Source organism: Eulemur rufifrons, chromosome 15, assembly GCF_041146395.1.
Source record: "Eulemur rufifrons isolate Redbay chromosome 15, OSU_ERuf_1, whole genome shotgun sequence".
Lineage (NCBI taxonomy): Eukaryota > Metazoa > Chordata > Mammalia > Primates > Lemuridae > Eulemur > Eulemur rufifrons.
Window position 1 is genome coordinate 104,677,118 of NC_090997.1, and position 24,470 is coordinate 104,701,587.

The 24,470-nt window shown below is 43.0% G+C and overlaps 1 protein-coding gene across 2 annotated transcripts in view; it reads left to right on the top strand.

Moving 5' to 3' along the window:
- The window catches only part of PACRG (parkin coregulated), a 473,831-nt gene that overhangs the window by 419,867 nt on the left and 29,494 nt on the right, over positions 1 to 24,470 (top strand). The window contains exon 6 of one of the 2 annotated variants that reach the window (XM_069488528.1): positions 21,049 to 21,135. The exons of the other annotated variant lie outside the window; for it this stretch is intronic. Within the exon in view, the coding sequence (XP_069344629.1) occupies positions 21,049 to 21,135 (87 nt within the window). The remainder of the gene's footprint in view (positions 1 to 21,048; positions 21,136 to 24,470) is intronic. 2 annotated transcript variants of the gene reach the window in all.

Sequence of the window (24,470 nt, forward strand, 5' to 3'; positions counted from 1 at the left end):
ACAGGGGACATGAAGGCCAAATACAAGTGGCAGCTCATTATTGGTATGTAATACAATAAAATGTGGATATATGATATTTATCTGAGACACCTGAGATGTAACCATTGAAAAATAAGAAATGCGTTATCATCGTTATTACTATTGGAGGCAGTAAAAACTGAGCTGGAGCCTTCATAATTTACTAGCTGAGTGACCTTGGGTAGTTTACTTAGCCTTTGGATGCTTCTTAATGGACTAATAATAATATCAACTCTTATTGTTACCGCATTATGAAACTGATGACCATTTAAGGAAACAAGGCATATACCTGGCCTAAGCCGCAGCTAAGCACAGTATCTCCTCACAGTAAATCCTCCGTAACTGTTTTAGTATAATAGTTAGTGTTGCTTTCTGTCATTACTTCTCCAGACCGCAAAGTGCTCCTGTGTGGGTTTCCTCACTTCCTCGCGGTGACCCACGAGACTCCGGCTGTGCCCCGTCTCACCCACCAAGCAGCAGAGCGCAAAGAAGGGCTTGTCACCATGCTGAGGGCCTTGCTCACGTGGGCGCAGAGTCCCCTGCTGTGCTTCGCAAACATTCTGTTCATTATCGACTATTCCACAGCAGGCCCTGATGGCCGGCTGGGTGCCAGTTATTCATCGCCAGGGCATCGATCTCTGGACAAGGCAGACAAAGGCCCTGCCTTCATGGAGTATAGTCGAGTGGCAGGAGAGACACACAGAGAGGAAATAAATCAATGAGCAGTCAATTTCAGAGAGTGGGAACTGCTGGGAAGAGAATACAAGACAGAAGGGGCCAGAGAGTGGCCAGGTGTGGGCGGAGCTCTAATTAAGGAGGTGACACTGGAGGTGAGCGCTGAGTGCCAACCAGAACCCACCTGAGAAGCCCCGAGCATGCTCAGGCAGGGCAGCGGCCAGGGAAAGGCTGGGCAGAAGCAAGTGGCACTTTGGAGGAAACGCCAGAGGCAGTGTCGTGAGAGGCTGGGGACATGGCGGGGAGGTGTGGGAGATGCTCCTGGAACTGGAGAAGGTGGGAGAAGAGCGGGTGCCAGGGAGAGGAGCAAGGGCGCTCCTCTGGGGGAGACAGACCTGACTGGGTGTGTTGAATGGGTGAGCCTGGAGCTCGGGGTCAGCACAGGGCAGGAGACACTTTCAAAAAATGACATCAGCCTGTGGATTTCAGGCATTCCAAGAGGTCTGGACCTCATGAGATATATTAAACTCAGAGGGTGTCTTTGCACACCAGATGAGTTGCTGAAACCCAAAGGTGTATCTTAGCATTTTTTTAAAGCTTCGAAGTACCCTGAAGAAATCTTTTGTGCTAGCATTTCATTGTTAGTAATTGCGAAGATAAATATCCTTTTAGTTTCTCATAACACAGGGGACAGCAAATAAGGATGTCTACAGTCATGAAGAAATAAAGGTGCAGCGTTAGGACAAGGCAGGTGTGCCTGGGGCGGGCCAGGAGGAGCTGCTGGAGCCGGGCAGCTGTGGGTGGTGACAGGGCTGTCCAGCCTGTCCCCCATAGTCTGGCCACGGCACGTGGGGGTGGGGGGCTGGGAACCGCTGGCCCTGCAAGGACCTTCCAGGGGTGTCACTGGTGTAACTAAGGTCATGCTTTTCATCTTTCCAGATCTTCTTTTTTTCAAATAAATTTTATTGTGTATATATGAAGTTTGCAACGTGAGATTACAGGATACGTGTAGATAGTAAAATGGTTACTACAGTAAAGAAAATTAACATATCTGTCATCTCCCATAGTTCCTTTTGTTGTGAAAAGAGCAGCTAAAATCTACTTATTTAACAAAAATCTCTAATACAATTTTATTCACTATATAGTCCTCACGTTGCGCTTTGGAGCCCTAGACCTGTTCATCCCACACCTCTGCTGCCTGGCGTCCTCTGACCTGCCTCTCCCCCCTCCCTCCCCGCTTCCTCCTGCCCCGGGAACCACTGCTTTATTCTTTCTACCTATATCTGACCTTTTTCTTTCCTTTTGTGGTTTCACATATAAGTGGGATCACACAGGATTTTTCTTTCTGTGTCTGGCTTATTTCACTTAGCACAAAGTCCTCCAGACTCATCTATGTTGGGCAAATGGCAAAATCTCCTTTTTAAAGCTTAATGATATTTCATGACACAGGCAGTCCCCAGGCCACAGATGGTACGTGTTCTGAGAACATCTTTAAGTCGGACTTGGATGTAACTCAGAACCCTGATGAACAGCACCTACATGGTAGTAGTAATAATAACACTACAACGGCTCCTATGTGATAATAACAATACAGGGTAATATTGTAATAATAATACTACCCATGTACTATAATGATAAGTTACAGAAATTATTGTGCTTTTTCTTTTAATTCAAAAAACAAACTCACACGAAAAGTTTAGATAGGAGATAGGAGGAATTTCAAAAAAGAATATTACTTGGCCGGGCGCGGTGGCTCACGCCTGTAATCCTAGCACTCTGGGAGGCCGAGGCGGATGGATCGCTCGAGGTCAGGAGTTCGAGACCAGCCTGAGCAAGAGCGAGACCCCGTCTCTACTAAAAATAGAAAGAAATTATATGGCCAACTAAAAATATATAGAGAAAAAATTAGCCGGGCATGGTGGTGCATGTCTGTAGTCCCAGCCACTCGGGAGGCCGAGGCAGTAGGATCGCTTGAGCCCAGGAGTTTGAGGTTGCTGTGAGCTAGGCTGACGCCACGGCACTCACTCTAGCCCGGGCAACAAAGTGAGACTCTGTCTCAAAAAAAAAAAAAAAAAAGAATATTACAGGTTAGCACCCAGCTAATGTTGCACCAGTGTCTTGCTCACTGGGAGGGGCGTTTTTGTGGCGAGAAGGCGGCTGACGTTGATGGAAGGTGAAGGGGACCGTGCTGGAGAGGCCGGAGAGGGAGCTGGGGAGCCAGGGTTTGGGTCTGGTGCTGGAGGAGGGACCTCCCCACTGAAGTCGGTTTCTTGAAAAAGGTATCTAGGTTGTTTGCACAGCCTTTTTCTGTTTTTCACCGTAAATGGCCGTGTAGCAGCTGAAGTTCTCTCTCTACACGGTAAACCTTTGCAAACTGCTCAGTGTCAGGATCCTGCTCCTCAAGCTCAGCAAACCCTGCTTTGGTGAGGTGGCAGCTTCAGCTCATTCCACAAACTTTCATTGTTCTGGATCTTCTGATTCTTCGTGTTCTTGTGTTTCTATCCGTCGCTTCTCTACCTATGAGACCGGCCGTCAGCATGAAGATGCTGCGCCAATGAAACTAGTTCCCGAATTATTTATTTAATTATTTAATTACAAACTGTCCGTATGGGGAGCTTGGGAGCCTGTTCCTAAGTACAGATAGCAAGCAGTGAGTCAAATCGTCTGGGGACTGCCTGTGTGCGTGTGCGTGTGTGTGTGTGTACACGGGTCTACACTCCACATTTTCTTTATCCACTCATCTCTTGGTGGATACTTAGGTGGATTCCATAACGGCTACGGTGAATAATGCTGGAGGGGACGTGGGAGTGCAGGTGTCTGTATGAGGTGCCGATTTCATTCATTTCCTTTGGATATATACCCAGAAGAGGGATTTCATATGGTAGTTCTATGTTTAATTATTTTAATTTCTGTAGGAACCTCCATACTGTTTTCCATGATGGCTGTATCAATCTACATCCCCACCAACTTCCAGAACTTCTTAATTCACTTAATATAAGTGGAACTTGTTAACACTTTGTCCACTGTTTGTCTTTCTCTCATGAGTTTTTTTTTTTCTTTTTTTTTTCAGTAAAAACCTGAAGGACTTGGATTGTATAGCCATTTAAGCATCAGGTGTTCCCAAATCTAAAGCATTCAACCAAAATAATTCCTTATGAATGAATGACATGATAAAAGAATAGGAAGTCACAGAAGACCCATTTGCAAAGTGCAGCTGGAGCCATCACATAGATCAGCCACCATGTAGATTTTATTATCGTTATCTTTCTACTCCTAAGTTTTGGCTTAGAGATTGTTGCCTAGATGTTCTCTCTTTCAAATTGCCAACTAGTTTATCTCCTAAGGGGCAATTCACCGGACCTGCCCTCAAACATTCATGTAGACGTGTTTAGCCTGTTGGCAAGAAGCAGGTGTAATTGGGAAAGGGCCTGACCCCTCACAGAACAAAAAACAAACGATATGATGTATAGTTGCCACACTGCAATCTCGAGCAGGCACTAAAAGCGGCCTCGGTCACGAAGGAGGTGGTCAGTGAGTTTTGAAGCTGGGAGTGAGCAAATTGTGACAGAGAATTGTGTCCTGTGATAGTGTGTGCGTCTGAGCGTATGGGGGGGAGGTTAAGTGTGTGTGTATGTGTTCATGTGTATGTGTATGTAGAGAAAAGGTTAGTGTGTATGTGTGTGTACAGGAGGAGTTTAGTGTGTATACTTATTGGTGTGTGTGTGTTTCTTCTCTATTACTGATTTGGCCTATTCAGATTTCAAAAGCTACAATAAATAAGATGCTAAAGAAATAAGAAAAATGTGAAAAATAGATGAGGTCTCATGATATTTCTAAGAAATATAATTCCATTAATAAAATCAAATTGGTTGGAATACAAAGCATTGTGAAGTTTCGGAACAAATTGAAATTTTTAAAATTTCAGGACAAATGTCTAAACGTCTGTCTAAAATTTAGAGGATTTTGGAGGTAGGAGGGAAATCAGAGATTGTCTATCCAAACCCTTTTACTTTACAGGCGAGGAAACTGAGGCCCGAAGAGTGTACCCATGTTGTGTCAGGTCACGCAGCAAGGTGGTAGTCGAGTCTGACCTGGAATGGTCCTTCTCCATCTCCTGGCCCGGAATCTTAGCCACACTCCCTATTTATAAATGTAACGCCTGTTTTCAGGGTCAGAGTAATGTTAGAAGAGATTAAATCACACACAACTATCTTCCCTCTCCAGGTGCCCTCTGAGGCCTGAAATTCTACTATTAGATAATCATTTCTGGGACAGATACACCTCTGAGCGGGTCTGCTCCTGGGATGGCAGTGGCCCTCCAGCCCCGCCGCAGCCGCGTGCAGCCGGGGCACTCTGAGCTCTGCGAGTGGGGCTCAGGGTGGCCGGTGTGGGGGCTGCAGGGAACCTCCAGCTCCCTGGACGCTTTCAGGCCAGCGAGGAAAGGCCAGGAGAGAAAGAAAGGTGTCGGGGAGGGCGAAGTGCGGTGCTGGCCATTTCCCCTGCCCCTGCCTCCTCCCGGGCTCAGCGTGGCCTCTCCATCTCGGGGTGGGGACAGCAGCACTTTCAACATCGCAGGCAGTAAACTTAAAATGCAACAACTTCTTGAAAAACATCTCGCTCATCATGTAATATTTTTTTTATCTTAACACTGACTGATTTTTTAAGCAGCTGCTTTGGAAGGAATCTTCTGTTGATTGCAAGCGTCTGAAGCCTCGTGAGTGACAAGAACTACGTGCCCGAGAGAGGAAGGGGCTGCGGCGCAGGGAGGAGGATAGGAAGGAGGCTCTGAGACTGTGTCTCACCTTAGGAAAGAGGCACAGCAGCAACAACGTGTAGCCCCCTTTAGGTAGAACTTTAAATTCCAGCCTTAAAAACATCCCAACAAAGGGACCCATTGTTAGTTGTTTTGCTGCGAGTCATGGACAAAGCCATTGTCAGGCAGGGCAGAGCTGTGCAGTCAGCACATAGTCTGGCTTCTCTCGCTCCGAGTGGGCGCGGATGGGCTCAGCGCTGCGTGCGCTCCCCTTCAAGGGCACCGTCCAGGGGATTCCGGTCAGCTCAGGAGCCCGTAGCTGATCTAAGGGGGACGATGGCAGCGGCAGCGAGGCCATTCCAGTCCCCTGAACCGTGCAGCGGGGCAGAAACTTTGCCACTCTGCCCGGGAGGCGCCCTGGCCCTCCCTCCCCACTCCACCCTGCAGGCCAGCAGGACGTGAAGGGAGAAAACCGGTTACAGCTGCTCCACGGGCTGGCTTGGCCTGCACCTACTGAGGTTTCAAGGCATGGACAGTCACAGCAGAGGTGACGGTCCGCCTCCCTCTCTTCCTGGTGCCTCCCCATTAACTTAATACCTTCTTTTTCTAATCAACTACTTAATTACACAAACAGCAGTCTTTCTAAAGCAGGTTCTCCATTGCACGTGAGATTCAGGCTTATGCAGCACATAAAAGTTGACTGAAAAGTTAGTAAGTTAACCTGGACTTAGACCCATCATTGACCTGGGAACAAGAAGGACCTCCATCCAGGGCAACATCCAACAAACATAGCACCTCTCCTAAGACTGGATTCTACCTTCCTGCAGCTCTCCATGCTGTTCTGGTAGAATCGCTGGCATAGCCTGGGAGGCTCAGGAAAGGAGGGCCCAGATAAGGAGGAGGAAGGGGCTGTAGTCTGGGTACAGGAGGCCGGGACCAGGCCTTGGAGACCAATCTGGCCAGGCTCCGTGTCAAAGCGTATTGCAAGGGCTTCCAGGCGGGCGACCTGAATCCAGGTACCTTGAAGGCCCAGGAGGCGGCTGATGGGTGGGGACCACTCAGGTGTTTGCCTGTAAACCACCCCACAGGGTCCTCCAGGCCCCTGGGAGGTCTGGACAGGGGCTGGGATGCAGACTCCCGCCGAGTGGCAGACGGGATGGCAGAGTCAGGCCTGGGACCGGGAGGGCAACCTGACCACCTGGGAATTATTTTCGGTGACAGCAGGTCCTGACTCTTATTGGAAGCAAGAGGGCACTGATTGTATAAAAATTTTAATTTTTAAATAGCAGAATCTATCACTATTAGCTTTGTAGTTTCCCCAATTGCTTTCATTCTTTCAAAGTTATTATCCTTCCAGAGAATCATGTACTATTCTCCTTTCTGCTAATTTTTCTATGAATTTTTAAACATATTTGGCTTTAATCTGCTTTCAGTACACAGGATAGGATGTGTATCTAAAATTAATTTTTCTCTAATGTGCTATATCTCAAAATCATATATTAATTAATCCTCCCCTACTGTTTTGTAATGCTTGTTTTATTGTATATTAAATTCTGACTCATAATTCTGTCTATTTGATTCATTCAACAAATGCATGCTGAGTCCTCCCCACGTGCCAGGCTGTACTCTGGGCGCTGGAGACTCAACGCTGAGCGGCCCAGCTGAAATATCTGCACCAGCAGAGCGATTTTTGTTAGAGGAGACAATAAATAAACTATATAATCTATCAGAGGGTGAAAATTTTATGAAGAAAAGTAAAACAAAGAAAGAAAATAGAGAATTCCAGCCAGTGTGGGTGAGGTGCAATTTGAAATTTGGTGGTTAGAGAAGACCTTGCCAAGAAGGAGTTACTGACGAGGACATCCCCAAAGGGATGATGGACGTGTGAGGGAAACGTGAGCACAGAAAGCACGTGCAAAGGCCCCGGGGAGGCAGCATGTCTGGTGCATTCAGAGAGGCCTGTGCGGCGGGAGCAGAATGAAGGGAGGGAGAGGAAGGAGACGAGAGGCGAGGTGGTCGGCAGCCTGAGAGGCTCATCCACAAGGACGCTGACAGTTGCTCTGAGTGAGAAGGTGTACCTGTTTCCTAGGGATGCCAAAACGGATTACCACAGCTTGGCTTAAAATAACAGAGAATTTATCCGCTCACAGTTGTGGAGGCCAAAAGTCCAAAATGAAGGTGTCGGCTGTGTTGGTTCCTTCTGGAAGCTCTGAGGGAGGACTTATTCCATGCCTTTCTCCCTTAGCTTCTGGCGGCTGCAGGCAATGCTTGGAGTTCCTTGGCTTGTGGACACATCGCTCCAATCTCCGCACCCATCTTCCTGTGGTCTTCTCTTGTGTGTGTCTCTCTGCGTCTTTTCCTTGTCTGTCTCTTATAAGGACACGGGTCATTGGATTTAGGGCCCACCCTAAGTCTAGGATGATCTCATATCGAGATCCTTAACTATATCTGCAAAGACTCTCTTTCCAAATAAGGTCACACACACCCAGATATGTGGATCGGGACTGGGACATACCTTTTGGGAAGACACAATTCAGCCCCCCACAGATTGGAAATCACTGGACCCAAGACTGAACACGAGTGAAATGATCTGATCTGTTTTAAAGGGGTCACTCTGGCTGCTGTGGACATGGGTAAGGAGGTCAAGGCAGAAGCAGAGAGACTAGTTAGGAGACCATCCTATCATCCAGGCTCGAGATGACACCAGTGATAGAGGTGACAGTTACATAACAGGTTGGATCTGATACCTTAGTCAGTTCCACTGATTTAGGTTGTTTTTCTTTTTTTTTTTTTTTACAACTACCAAAGTATTTTAATTGTTCTCTTTTTCAATATCTGATTGAGTTAATCCTCCCTTTGTCCTATTCTTAGTTAGATTACATAAATCTATTACTTTGCTCAAGACAGTATTTTCTCTTCCCCTTCAGGTATACTGTATTCACTGAAGTTTATGAATACACTGATTGATTGGTGTCAGTTTATTCAAGTCTTTTGTTGTCTTTTTAAAGGTTTTTTTATAACAACAATATATGCTTATCATCAAGGGTTCTCATTGAAAAGGGTTGATATTGTGGACAGGATCTATATTTTTCTTACCTTGACTGGTGACTATTGATAATTGACAATACTTCATTTCGGTGTGTCTATTTTAGATCTAATATTTTATTGAATCATTTTATTAAATGTGATTATTTTTGCTGATTCCTCTGCATATTCTGATTTTCCGTTACAAGTGCAAATAATTATCTTTTCTCTCTTCCCATTATCATACCTCTCTATTTTTTCTCAAGTCTTATTGCATTAACTACGGTTTTTAATACTATTGAGGAATCAGTCTTGTTCCAATTTTGAAACAGAATTCAATCCTTCTACCCATTAAGCATAATATAGGTTCTTATTTTCCACAATTTTTATCATGATAAAAAAGTAGACTCTATTTCTAATATTTCAATATCCTTAGCAACCTTATTAAATGTGAGCAATTTTCTTTTAGACATGTCATTTACTTTAATTTAACCTGTCGATGTTGTGTATTTTATTAGTAAGTGCTCCTATGTAGAATTTCCTGCATTATGGTGTACATCTTCCAAGAGACTCCTCTATATTGGCTTAGAGAAAGATTTCAACGTGTTAGTTTTTGCATTTCTTTGGTTCTTTTTATAATTGGGTATCCACTTGATTTGGGTGACATCCTCATTAAAATCAATACTGTCACATTACAGTATTCATGATAATTATGGCACCTTGGGAGAGGGTCTTGGCGAACTGCCTGCCAATAATTTTTATTAACACTCCTGGAAAAATCACTAGCTTTCTGTATCAACATCATTACGCTAAAAATGTATTTGTGAAAAGCCTTTAATAATCGCTACTGCTTTGGTGTGATACAGAATAGTTCTTGTCCCCTAGGAACTAACAACACCGCCACCAACAGCTCATAGCTTGTAGGTAGCATCATATTATACAGTTCGTAAATGGTCCCCACAGAGACGGTCACAGGGCAGCATGGTGAGGCCCATTTTTATGAATGAGGATCTGAAACTGACAGGATTAGGAATTGACATAAGGCCACCTAAACAACCAGCAGAGGTAGAGACAGAACCTGAACTCAGGCGTCCTGACCCCAGCCCTTTCTCAATGGGCCACACTGACTCCCCACCCAACAGCAGCCAGTATTAAACGACAGCATGAGAGGACATTATGTTTTATAGTAAGACTACAGCGATAGTTTCTTTGCAGGGGGAGATAGAAAAGGGGTCTTCTGGAAGTCCCATGCTTCCCAAACCCCTTGCTCGTTTGACAACCAGGCCAGCTAGCTATGTCACCCTGTGTCCCTCCTAACCTGTGTTACCTGCTGACCTCCTCAGCCCCTGAACCATACTGATCTTAGCAGCTGGCACAGAGCTGCTTCTCCATCCCAGTTCCTCATCATCCAGGTGACCCCAATATCCCCATGGAGGGACAACTCCTCCCACTTCCTTGATCTGTTCAGCTCTGCTCTTCATTTTGACATCGCTTCAGCCACCCAGACCTTGTGAGGACCTCACCTCTAAGATTTTAAACTCTGGAATCCCTCTCTGACCATAATTTCTTATCTTTCCATCTCTCTGCGATCCACCCTCCCAGCTGTACCCCTCGTCTGCACTTTTCCTGTGCTGTCCTAATCTATGCGCCCTTTCCTGGCCTCTGTCCCTCCCCTCCCAGGCTGGGTTGGTCACTGGAACTGTACCAGCCCTCCCATCCACCTGCCCCCGACTGCGTTCTCAGGGGTGAGGGACGAGGGGAGGGCAGTGCAGCTGGAGGACGGAGAACCAGCACTCTCTGGTGCCTTGCCCTGCCGCAGGCCTGTCCTCTGAGGACACAGGGTTCCAGGGCTGGCAGAGGGTGTGCCTGGGCATTCCTGATGGAGGTGCTCCCTCGGGACACTCGAGAGCCATCTGACCGCTCCAAGCCCAGCCCTGGGTTTATCTCTGGTGCCTCCAGATCAGACTCCTGCCCCGCCCTTGTTTGCGATCTCAACTCCCTTCCCTTCCTCTGTCGCGCGGCCCGGGCTCCCTCGCTGCCCTGGGGTGGGCTCTGCCTCCGTCTTGCCAGTCTTTTGCCAACCCCACCACTTCCTTCCCTGCTACGGGAGCTCCCTTCGGCTCCCACATTGGGTCACATTGGTTTGGTCCCTTGTAGGCTTCAGAGCCAGTGCACAAAGAACAAAGGCCAGTTCCTCTCCAACTCTGCAATTATTCAAAGTTCAGTCTTTAAAACGCAGAGATTTTTCTGCCTCATCTACCCACAGCTCAGCAACTGTATTTCCACACCTATTGTTATTCTATTTCTGTTCCTAATTGCTATTATAGAAAACCATGCCTAGCTGCAGCTTCAGGAGTTGCCAATCTGTGGGCTCCCTTCAAATGTAAATGTGTTATGCAAATGTCTTCTGAGGCGGGGAGTGGACCCCGTGGTCTGCGCTGGCTGGAGACTGGGAGAGAACGCTGCCGGGATGCTGGGAAACAGGAGACTCTCCCCTGCCCTCGTTATTTAAATGCTCGATGTTCTGAGATGGCTTCCTGTCTCCAACTTCCTCTCCCACTCCAGCAGCTGAATTTAAAATACTTGCTACAAAATGCTGCTTCTTGGGGACACTGCTGCCTACCCTTTCGTGTTTGCTCCCTGTGGGGACACAAACATGTTGGCCAGCTACCCTTCTCCCAGGGCCTCAGGGAGCTGTGGGTGAGCTAGATACTACTAGAATCTAGGGACCTCTTTTTTCGTTTTTAAATGTGGAAAATCACCTATCTAAATATTGCACTGAAATGGGCCAGCAGTGTTGCCAGCAAAACCTTGCAACATCAGTACTAGAGGAGACCTTGCCATTCCAAGCAGAGCTACAATCCTTCGAAAACGGCTACTGAATCAATATAAATGTTGTCTCCGCAGGAGTCACCGGCCTGTCCCCAGAGCTCCTTCACTCCTCCTCCCTGTGTCTTCCAGGAGCCCGACCCCGTACCCCATGCTGCCTCCCGCTGTGCCAGGCAGGCTCTCTGCACCCTCCTCGCCCTCCTTCCCACCTCCCGCCTCCCATTATCACCAGCAGCGATTGGGTCCAAAGAGAGTTCCCAGCTTCTGCATTAATAAGCCCTGAGACCCACGGGGGACTTGACTCAATACTTCCCTGCGCTGTGCCTCTTAGACAGGACAGTCGGCCCTGCCTGTCCTCAGGTTCCACATCTGTGGATTCTACCAAAAGAGGATCAAAAATATTCAGAAAAAAAAACTGTATCTGTACTGAACATATACAGACTTTTTTCTTGTCATCATTCCCTAAAGAATCCAGTGTAATGATTATTTGCATAGTCACATTGCATTAAATATTATAAGCACTCCAGAGACGAGCTAAAGTGTACGGGGAGATTGCATAGGTTATGTGCAAATACTACACCGTTTTTTATCAGGAACTTGAGCACCTGTGGATTTTGGTATCTGAGGGGGTCCTGGAACCCCTCCCCCCACACTGAGGGACAATGGTCTTACTTTATTTACCTCCTTTGAGTTTATCAGTAGCTTCTGTATTCAGTGTTATACCCGATTTTCCAAGATGTGAAAAAAAGTTACTACAAATGTATAGAAATGTATTCTGTGCATCCTAAGACAAATTCTAAAGTATATGAAAGGAGAGGGGCGAAACAGAAAGTGCTGGAAAAATGACGCTCGCTCTGTGTCTTTCGTTTATCACACACGTTGTTTAATATTCCCCGCAGCTCTTCTGTACCGTTCTGAGTCTCAGAGAAAGGAAGGGAAGCTAACTCTCCCCTGGAACATCATTTATGTTCTAAACTGCTAAAAATACTGTCAAGTGCAATTAGCTTATTTAAGAGGCAGAGATTGTGTCATTCTCTGCCTGCCTCACAGTGTCATGGGGAGGTGGCGGGGTGGGGTAACACAGATTTGGGAGCACAGTGGGAAGAAAGTCTCCATGTAAATTCAGGGTGGCTTTATAATTACCCATCAAGATCAGAATATCTGATCAAAGCGAATCACTGATCCACTCAGTTTCAACATGATCCCTTTTTTCTCAGATCTAATCATGTATCACAAATTGACACGTGTTTGTGGAAATGATCTGTGGCTCGTCTCAGTCACGCAGACACCGCCGTATGCCTGCCAGTGACTCGCTCCCCTTTGCTTATTTTCCTTGCAGGCTTGCCCAATAGGTCATGTTTCTGTAACCGTCTCTAGCTCTATTATGTCTTTCTCAGGAAAAAAACGGATCACTGGCTTGCATAAGATATAAATTTGCCCCAAATTGTGAAAAATAAGTAAATTTCCATACTAGACTCAAGACCCCAAGTTTTAACTTTAACTGCCGGAGCCGGGCATTGTGCTTGTGCAGGCCCTGCCGGGCCGCGCAGACCCGGGCCTGGCCCTGGCACAGCAGCCGTGCCAAGCGCTGGAGGAACCCTTTGCCGTCCGAGAGCCCAGGAAGAATCCTGCAACTGTGTGTGAGCCAGCCAGACTTGGACAAGATAACTGACCTCACTCCTCAAGAAAGGAACATTAGCTTCCCAGAGGTTTCCGCACAGACTTGGTACATAGGTAGAAAGATCACACGGCGGCTGCTGCCTACGTGTCCCGGGCTCCTTGGCCGGCACGGACAGAGCACATTGTGTGCCAGGGACCAGACCCCACTCTGGAGAAAGCTGCAGCGAAAGGTCCATTCTATGCAGAAATGTGTTCCGATTGCACACCCTTCTCATTCTGGTCACAGAAGCTCTTTCGGTAGTCTCTCCTACACAGGCAAAACCTCTGGGAAACTTTCTCACATCAGGCACACAATTTTTCCTGACAATATCTGGAACTAAAGACCCATAGTCAAGTTAAAAATGACATCCTCACTGAAACAATTTATGAAAAGCCTATTACCTAGCAATTTTATATTTGAACACAATTATGTTAATGTTATTAGTACATTATGAATGGTCCTAATATGATTATTGTTTTGTGTGTGTATTACAGGAAATTAATTTAAATGGATTTACATATTTTTGAGATAAAGGGCACTGCTAACATGGATAAATAAGAAGGCTGACATTACCTTGAAAAAAAATAAACACTGAGAAAGGTTGTGACTTCATTTGTAATACTAACACAGCCATTATTGTGGTTTTTTGTTAATGCAAATATTTTGTAATTTTCAAAGTGTTTTTCTTGTTTAAAGGAGCAACCCAAATTAATCTCCCCAGGCCCCGACGTGCTTTTAGCCCATTGTGTAGTTGAGGGAGTTGAGAGTCAGGGAAGGAAACGGCTCATCTCAAATTATACTCAGGGTCCAGACTGTACAATATGCAAACTCATATTGCCTAGAACACAACTCCTACACTTAGGTCATCAGGGAATGTAGCTTTTTATGTTAAATCATTTACAGTTCTGATTAAATAGGGCCGGGCCTCTGAAAACTCTCCTCCTCAGGATTTCAGTGAAAGGAAACACTTGTTTCTGCGCTGGGCGGGCTAACAGTGCATCCTCAATGTCTGGGCTTGTCCGGAGGACGCGCTCGGTCTTCCTTCCCTTGGGCTGCTTGACACCCATCATGCACCTGCCCTGTGCCAGCCTGGGCTATGTCACTCTGCTGCTGGAGACCAAGCATAAACATGGAACAAGCTAGCAGCATAGGACCGTGTGTGCACTTGGTCAGTGCAAAGAGTAGGTGCCTGCTGAAGTCGTTCAAGGGTGACAGGTCACCAGGGGTGGTCAGGAAAGGCTGCCCAGAGGCAAGATCTGGGCTGTGCCTAGACAGATTCCTGACAAGGAGCCACAGGGCATCTGAGGTCAGGGGGACAGAGGCGCAATGTGCGCAGCATATTCAAGGTGAACGCAGAGATTCTGCTAGCTGGAAAACAGGGGATGAGAGTGAGATGGGGACAAATTGCAGATGACCTGTAGGCATATGGCAGGGGGAGGGGAGGGTGTTACTGCCAGCTTTTAAACACCTGAAATTGACAAGGGAGAAGCTGCCTCTGCCAAAACCAATCTGGCAGCTGTGTGCAGAAAGAACTGGAGAAGGACGACACAGAGAGTTAAGAAACAAGTCTTTTTGCAAGTATCTAGGCCTGGGGTGATAAATGCCTGAACCACCTAGGAGTGATGGCCACTGCCCCAGCTCAGGGACATTATCTAATCTGATAAACTAGTAAGCTCTGAATCACAATTTTATGGGGATATGTACTAGTGATTGGTGATTTACTTTTAAACTGAAAGTGCTTTGAGAACCAGTATTCTAACTTACTTGTCTGTGTGTCTTCAGCGTGTAATAAGCAGCAACCTCCCAACAAATGTTTGCTGAATGAATGAATGGATGCAGGTGTATGTGAATGCATGGACTGTAGGAAGGGTCTGTTGGAGATGAGTCCCTAACCCATGGAGACGCTGATCCTGATAACTTACAGGAAGCTGGTACTTGTGGGTTTGTCCTGGCCCCAGGGCAGTTGGTCACCTGTGCACAGGACCCAGCGCCTGGGGCTGATGTGACAGGTGTTTCCCTTGCACACTTGAGGAATGCACAGGCTTCCTTTCTTCCCCAGTGAAGTAGAGGAGGACACTCTTTGGGCTCGCAGGTATGTGTTTTGATAGTCTGAAGACATGTGAGTAAACACAGAATGAAATGAGTATAATATTAATTCCTACCTTCTATGATAGTTGTGAGGATTAAATGAGTTAATATATATGAATTATTTAGAGTAGTCACTGATGTATAATAAGCACAGTGTTAGCTGTTGTCATTACTATTATTATTTTTATTATAACAAATTGCCCCCCTACTAAATTCTAAATATTTCCATTCTAGAGGTAAGCTAAATAAAAATAATTTCTTAATTTCTTTCAGCAGTGCAAACTTTCCTACTTTCCCTGAAAACCACAGTTAATTTCTAAGTATCTAGTTGACATGTTGATGACTAAGGTGAAATATTACATCAGGATTTTATTTTAGTGTTTTTAAAAAAAAAAGAACACCTGAATTTTTATATTTAGCATTAACCATAATAGACTATTTCTCAATTCTGAATCAAAAATTAATATCATAATATTTTGACTACTATACATTTCACTTCTGCAAATAATAATTTGATCTATAAATTTAAATGGATATTGGTGTATCTCCAATTATTTAGCATTAAAATCATTCTGTCATCACTTTCCAATTATCTTCTCATGAAAAAAACAGTAATAGACCAATTCCTTAAAAGTCATTAGTGTTTAATTAAATTATTAGTTGTGTTTGATTAAAATAATTTAAAGCCATTATAAAAAGAAATTCTTATCTGTTACTGTTGAATTTTTCTACCTATGCTATCAAGATGGCTAGAAACATCAATTACAAAGTTTGTGAATGGGAAGTGGAAATGTGTCCGTTCTACTCTATCAGAGCAGAGAAAAATGTTATGAAATCAGAAACTCAATTTAGAATGTAAAGATTATAGGCAAATATAATACTGGTAAACAGGATACCTTGTAAAAAGGAAACGAACCATGGTTTAGGAATTTAATGAAATTTGAGAGGGGTAATTTTAAGTTAATTTAGAATTTTACCAACTTACTGTTCAGCAAGAGGGTTTAGATAAAATTATTTATTTTCTATGAATCTGAATTTCCTGGTCAGTGTTGTCAGGACAGCAGTGGAACTTTAGGGAAGTCAGAGAGGGCAGGAGGGAGGTACACTGGGAGCCAAGCTGGAGGGGTGCAGGCCTGGGGCCGGAGGTCAGGGCGAGGACCAGCATCTCGGATCTGAGAGCATTCTGTAACCTCTACACTCTCACATTCTCATCTAATTTCCTTCTCCTTATTTTTTCCCTGACATTTACTGATCATTTTCTCTGTGCAAGGCATAGCTGAGACTTTTGCGTGTGTCAATCTTCAAAACAGCCCCAGGAATTAACTACTGTGATGCCCATCTTACAGATGAGGAAACTGAAAGCCAGAGAGGGTAATGACTTGCCCGGGGCCTGGCAGCCAGGGGGACTGGCATCCCAGCCATCAAACTCCTGCTCTGCACTGTGGCACATCCTGCTTCTCCTGGGAGCTGCAAGATTTGGGGAAAGGTCCCTCTCTCTGGCTGTTCCTGTTTTATGAGCATCTTCCTCCTTCCTGCCCTAATTCACAGCGACACCCTCCCCAGACAGCTTAGCTTTAATATAGAAAAAGTCTGTGACATGTAAGGCTGCGTGCCCAGGCCCTGACCAAAAAACAAGGGGTGGGGCATGAAAGCAGAAAGACAGAGGAGGGACCCAGGGAACTCAATGGCCAGGCAGGGACTGCTTGGAGAGGCGGCACAGTACTCGGGATAAGTCACTGCAGGCAAACCGCGCTGTGTAGACTGAGCTCTTCCTGAAGACGACTGGGCCACCTCTCAGTGGTGCTCGGTTGGCAGAACCCTTCAGCCATGAGAACATGGCTTCATCCCTGTGAGCACAAATAACCGCCACATCCTCCCATGAGCTGTCAGCTTCACTCTCAGGACAGTCCCACCAGTGAGAAATTGCAGCCTCTGAGTAACTGAATGATTGATCTTGGCTCATTTATTGACCACATAACTACTGAATGCCTACTAAGTGCCAAGTATTCAGCTGTTTGGTCAAAAAATGAGCCAAGGTATGAGACTAAAAAGTGTCTTGTGTCTAAGTCCTGATTTTTTTTTAAGCAACATATTTTTAAGATCATACATATCCAATGAGACCATAAGATTTCACGCTAATTCTACCAAAAGCTACATTCAATTAATGAAAAACTTAAATCATCAGACATTTGAAAGTTACAGTTTGTTCCTTTGAAGTACCTACCATCACTCAAATTTTATTAATGAAATATTACAGAGGACCTGCTTTAAAGGTTAGATTGAAAGTAATTATTTTTATATATCAATTCTACTTATATGTACAGATCTTCTAAACTATTTTAAGATGTTTCATCATAGTTTATTTTTAGAACATATATAAATCCCCTGCCATATTTAAACTATTTGCTCTGTGAGTAAAGGCTTGCTAAGCAAGTGAACTTCAACACACTCCCGAATTTCACAGTAATGTGTCTGCCTTTCTCTTCCAATTGCTCACTTTCTGATATTTCACCTGCTTTCCCAGCACTGCGCGATCTGAGAGAAAAGGCTAAGTAACATTCAGATCAGTTACTTTTACTTTTGGGTTACTTTTAATTCTGAGAAAAATTTATAAATAACAGATAAGACGTTGATATTTTCAATATACACCTTTGGAAAATACTGAAGTAATTTAAAAGAAAATAAACTTAGCTGAATTATATAAAAATTCAGCATATTAATTTTAAGTGAATAAAATTTAACAGAAAAGCAAAAGTGAGTTATAGATACTTTGAAAATATCGAAATATAGTAGGAGATAATCTTCTAAACAACCTACAGTTTAAAATATCAAAAATGAAAATCTTTTATTTACACAATATAATTTATTACTTTATATTCCTGATGCTGTAGTAGAAATATTTGCTTTGCTTCTTTCATAAGAAAACACTAAAACTTCAGTTTGCTGCTCATATTTTTTCTGACAGCTAAATCCTTCCCTCTTTTTTCAATTGTTTTATGGTCCTATCAGCTGTAACATCAGATTTGCCAATTTCATTCTAAATCTTTCAAGGTCATGGTTTTGCCTACTTTTATGTAATACTCATTAGGGTTTTATTTTTATCCACGCCTCCTTAAAAAGCAGGAAATTAGATTTGGATTGCTGTCATATTTCTCTTTCTTTAAATTTTCAAAACCCCTGGATCCCTATATCTTTCTTCTTGCACTTGTTATTTCTCCTTTACCGAGGAACCTCCTGTGTGTTTCCAGCCTGGGCAGATAGACCAAAATTGTGTGCTTCTGATTTTTTTCTATTTTTGCCATTTAAAAGTTTTCCAACTACATTCAGCTTTCTAAAACAGACCTCTCATGTGTCAAATGAATTAAAATATTTACTGATCTCTCCTAGTTCCTAGCAACAGCTAGTTGGAAATTTCAGTTTATAAAAGATCCCATGGAGAATATCAACCCAAACTCTAACTCCTTGAGGTAAACTTAATAAGAAATCTGCAGGATCTCTAGGAAAGAAACCATATGAGGAATATATAAAGGATTTGAATAATTGGAGAGACATATCTACCTGGTTGGAACAATTCACGTAGCGATTGTTGTCATTTTTGCCCATCCAGCATCTGGTAACGGGTGCTTTGTTCTTCTCTGGGAGACAATAGCATCGCCATTAATTCAAGCAGTGTCTGCGGGGTGGGCCTAGGAGCTCCTCCCGTTGCTGGCCAAGAGGCGAGCATATGAACCAGGTTAGGCCAGCTGGGCTCTGCCAGGGGGCTTGAAGCTTGATGAGGGTCTGAAGGACGGACAGTGTTTGGAGATGGTCCTTCTGGATGGCAGATCCTAGAGACAGTCCCTGGTTCATGCCACCTGTATCCCCGGAGCTTCCCAAATCCCTGCCTTCTTTCTGAGACCTGGCTCTTCAGTTTTTTGATTCTGTAAGCTACCTTCTACCTTTACAATCAGTCCTCTTTATGTTCCAGTTATCTAAATTTAGTTTCCACTTTTTGTGAGCAAAGAATTCAATGACTACAATTCAGTAAGGTTAAGATGCTCCACCCCACCAAGTCAAGAAGCCAATGGGAAGATTTTATGGATCTTTTAAAAAGGGATTCAAATATTCATATGACAGAAAAAATGGGGTGAAAACCAAGTATTAAGCAAAGAAAAAAGAACAGGCATTTGCTCCACTCGATATTAAAATACATTTAAAACAATAGTAATTAAAACCCTGCAGTCCCGATAATAGCATAGATACATCAGTGTAACAGAAATAAATCCAAGAATATATTAAAAGTATTTAATATTTTGTAAAAGTTCCAAATCAGTGAGAAAATAAAAAATGATCTCATAAGAGGTGCTAGGTTAACAGGTTAACTCCCTGGGGAAAAAATTATTAAATGATTGCTAAAATTTAAAAATACAGATGACTTAGCCAAATACATGTAAACATAAAGTGAAACCATTTTTTTAAAAGCCCGAATATAATATGGGCAAATATGATATCAAAGAAAGAAGCCAGAAAAAGGAAAGATAGATTTGATTGCATAAAAATGAAAAAATTCTGTCAAAATTACCCCAACTAAAAATAAAACACATCCGATATGAGAGTGACTACAGGTGACCCTTGAACAATTCAGGGGTTGGGGCACCAACTCCCCTGCACAGCCCAAAATTTGAGTATAATTTTTGACTCCCCCAAAACTTAACTACTAAAAACCTATTGCTGACCAGAAGCCTAATAAAACCAGTCAATTAAACACATAAATAGGCTCATATCTGCTTATATTTTATGTATTCATTACATACCTTTTTCCTAATTTTTTCAATATTTTTCTGGGCTACACAATTTGTGTATTTTGTTCAACATGTTGCAAATCACCAAAATTTTTTCCATTATACTGAAAAAAGCCCTCACATAGGTGGACGCCCGCAGTTCAAACCTGTGTTGTTCCGGGGTCAACTGTACTTCTCTTAAGTCTTCCCCAAAGAAAATGGTATCAGATTTTTGAGTCATAGTTTGACGTGTCTTCCCAATTCATGTTTATAAAGGGATTTGCCTAGATCTTTTATGATTTTATTTTCATATTTAAATTGATTTGGAAATATCCTCTTATAAGGTATAAGGTATGAATCCAAATCTATTTTCCAGGTGGCTACTCAGTTGTCATCATTTATTAAATAAACCATATTTTAACTATTGGTTTGAGATGACATCTTTATATAAATTAAATTCCTGTATTTGTGCCTATACATTTTAATATCTGGTAATTCTTATCCACCCCACGCACCAATTGCTTATCTTTTTAAGAGTGTTTCTAGCAATTGTTGCTTGTACAGTGTAACGTGAAATTTAGGATCATATGTCTAGTTAAAATTTTAAAAACCTATTGGCATTTCTATTGGAATCTCTCTAAATTTAAAAATTAAGTAGAATTGACATCTTTCTGATGCTCAGTTTTTGGAATCCCAGAACATGATATGTCTTTCCATTTGTTCTTATCTTATGGGTCCTTTAGTAGTATTTTAAAGTTTTCTTCATTAGGGGTCGTGTAAAACTACTAAAGTCTGTATTTTAATTTTCAACTCCACTTACTGAATCCTTTTCCTTATTCAGCTAATTCTCAGGTTTTCTAGGTGTAAAATATAAATCCTCTACAAAGTGGTTATATTGCCTCCCCTTTTCCAATTTTTTACCTCAAATCTTTTTTTGTATAATGGCATTGACTATTATCTATAGTATAATGTTAAATAATAACTATGATATTGGTGACAGTGGAACTTTAGTGGAAATACTTGTGGTATATCTCCATTAAGCATGGTGCTGGCTTTTGGACTGAGTTAAAATACACATTTTGACTTATTAAGGAAGTATTCCACTCATTGTATTCTGTTTTTATCAGTAATGGCTGTGAATATTGTCCAGTGCTTTATCAACATCTGTGGATATGGCCATAATATTTTATTTATTTGTTTATTGAGACAGAGTCTCCATCTGTCACCCTGCGTAGAGTGAGGCGACGTCATCATAGTTCACAGCAACCTCAAACTTCTGGGCTTAAGCGATCCTCCTGCCTCAGCCTCCCTAGTGGCTGGAACTACAGGTGCACACCACAATGCCAGGCTGATTTTTCCTTTTTTTCAGTAGAGACTAATTTTTCTATTTTTGATAGAGACGGAGTCTCACTCTTGCTCAGGCTACTCTGGAACTCCTGAGCTCAAGCATCCTCCCGCCTCGGCCTCCCAGAGTGCTAAGGTTACAGGCCTGAGCCACTGCGCCTGACCTTGGTCATAATATCTTTTACTTATATCCTTAATATTTGCTGTTCCCAACCCCGGGCGCGGACTGATACCGGCCAGTCACCTGTTACGAAAGTGGGCTGCAGAGCAGGAGGTGAGCGTGTTTGTAGCCACTCGCCATCACTCGCATCACCGCATAAGCTCCGCCTCCTGTCAGATGAGAGGTGACATTAGATTCTCATAGGAGCGAGAACCCTACTGTAAACCGAGCATGCGAGGGGCCCAGGTTGCCCACTTATGAGAAAACGCCTGATGATCTGAGGTGGAGCTGAGGCGGTGATGCTGGCTGGGGAGCAGCTGCAAGCACAGATTATCACTAGCAGAGAGGTTTGTGCAATGCATGTATGCGCCTGAATCATCCCGGAACCATCCCCTCTCTATGCCCCCGCTGTCCGTGGAAAAGTTGTCTTCCATGACACTGGTCCCTGGTGCCAAAAAGGTTGGGGACCACTGCTTAATATTATAAATTTTATTTAGAATTCATAAAAAATGAATCATCCTTACATTTCTGAAATAAACTGAAGTTTGGTTAAGGAAGCATCCTTCCTTTATAATGCTACTGAACTTAGTTTGCTAATATTTTATTTAAGGATACTTCAATATTCTTAAGTGATATTGGTCTATTGCTTACTTTCTCTACAATTTTTTGTGGTTTGGTATCAGCATTATACCTCTCCCAGAGAATTTTTTTTTTTTTTCCATTTTTCACCCTAAGCTCTGGAAAAGGCACTGTATTTGTTGAATCCTCATGTCTTGGACCTGTGATTTATTTTTTCTTTTTGATTAGTGGAGAGTAGTTTTTTGATAACCTTCTATATTTCTCCCATAGACATAAGTCTTTTTAGATTTTCTCTGTCTTCTGGGGTCAGTTTTGGCAAATTACATTTTCCTAGAAATTTTTTTCAATTTATCCAAATTTCAAATTTATTTACACAGAGTTGGACAAACTAATGTTCTATGTTTCTTTCAATTCACTTCATTTTCTATTACTTTCTCTTTCCTTTAATATTTCTTATTTGAATATTCTTTATTTTTTCTTTGAGTAGACGAATCAATTTCTTGATTGATTGGCTTATATATTTTGTTGGGTTTTTTTTTTTTCCCTTTCAAAAGCCATCTGTTGGATTCATTTTGTAGTTCTGCTGTTTGGGTTTTCTAAATAATTTCATATTTTACCTTTAAATATTTCTTCTGATTTAATTCTATTTATTTTGTTGCTCCTTTTCTAACTTTTTTTTTTTTTTTTGAGACAGAGTGTCGCTTTGTTGCCCTGGCTAGAGTGAGTGCTGTGGCGTCAGCCTAGCTCACAGCAACCTCAAACTCCTGGGCTTAAGCAATCCTACTGCCTCAGCCTCCCGAGTAGCTGGGACTACAGGCATGCGCCACCATGCCCGGCTAATTTTTTCTATATATATTTTAGCTGGCCAGATAATTTCTTTCTATTTTTAGTAGAGACGGGGTCTCGCTCTTGCTCAGGCTGGTCTCGAACTCCTGACCTTGAGCGATCCACCCGCCTCGGCCTCCCAGAGTGCTAGGATTACAGGCGTGAGCCACTGCGCCCGACCTCCTTTTCTAACTTTTTGAGTTAGTTTAATCCTTTATCAATTCTTTATTTTAATTAGATAAAGATTTAAGGTAATGCATTTTTCTCTGAGCATTTTAGTGATGTCTCATAGCTTCTGACATGCAGTATTTATTCTATTTATTCTGCAATTTTTTATTTCCTCTTTGACCTAAAAGTTGTTGAAATAAAATCAAGATACTTGATGTTTACCTTTGTTCCATTAAATATACTTATTTTTTCTGTTATTTGAAAAAGTTGCTTAAAATGCTGTTCTTTAACCCCCAACTATTGCACATGATACTATCAGCAGATTAATTCCACTTCCCATCTTCTTTCCCCCTTCCTCCTCTTTTTTTTATTAGTTGTATCATTTCTGCATTGCCAGAGCATTTAATATTTATATTGTTTTGCCACCCTAATCTCCACGTTGTTTTAGTCTTAGTTCTTCAGTTAAATGTATTCAATACCAAGCGCTGATCATTTTTGTCATCTCTGGGTTGCCTGAGTATTGTCTTCTAGTCATTTTCTCATAAAGAAGAGACATGATATTCCCCAAATGTCACATTTTTTCAAAACTGTTTGCCTTTAGATTTTTTATTTGAAGAACAGTCTTACTAGATCTAAAATCTCTGACATATTTTATTTCCTTTAGTTTGCGTAGGTATTTCTCTATTGTCTTCTGACCTTGAAGGTGGCTGTGGAGAATTCTGTGACCAACTGAAGTTTTTCCCCTTTTAAGTGACTTACTCTTTTTATCTGGCTGCTCAATTATTTTTCTTTATATTTAAAACTTAGTAACATAGGATATGTCTTGGTGAGATATCACACAAAGGGTCAGATTTTCAAATCAGGCTCACAAGAATCAGAGATCTGCCTCTTTATTAATAATTCAAAGGATACAAATAACTGCAAGACACAGGGAGACCATGAAGTCAAACAGTGTAGCTCCTAAGTCCTTCCTTGCTGCACTACGATGCACTCACTCTGTTCCCGACTGAACATTGAGGTCTCCAGGTAATGTGCAGAGGATACTGCTTTCGATCACAAAACAGCACACTGTGTAGTCCAATAACTGGCATTTTCCTCCATTACGTGTGCCCTAGATTTGATATGGCCATTTCTTTCTCCTTTCCTTCCTTTCTCCCCGGACATCCCCAGGATGGAGACGATGGGGTACAGACCAGCTTTCTACCCTTTCATTCCTGCCTGGTGTTGATCATTGTGGTCGGTTTTCTCTGACACATAGTTTGCTCTTCCAATACGTCGGTTGCTATTATCTGAATGTTTGTGTCCTTCCAAAATTCATATGTTGAAACCCAATCTCCAATGCAAAGCTTTAAGAGGTAGCACCTTTGGGAAGTGATTAGTTCCTGAGGGCTCTGACTCCATGAGTGGGATTAGTGCTCTTATAAAAGAGGTTGAGGGAGCTCCTTTTGCTCTTGCGCCACGTGAGGACACATAGAAGGTGCCACCTATGAGGAACAAGCCCTCGCTAGATGCCGAATCTGCTGGTGCCTTATTATCCTGGACTTCCCAGCCTTCAGAACTGTGAGCAGTAAATTCCCATTGTTTACA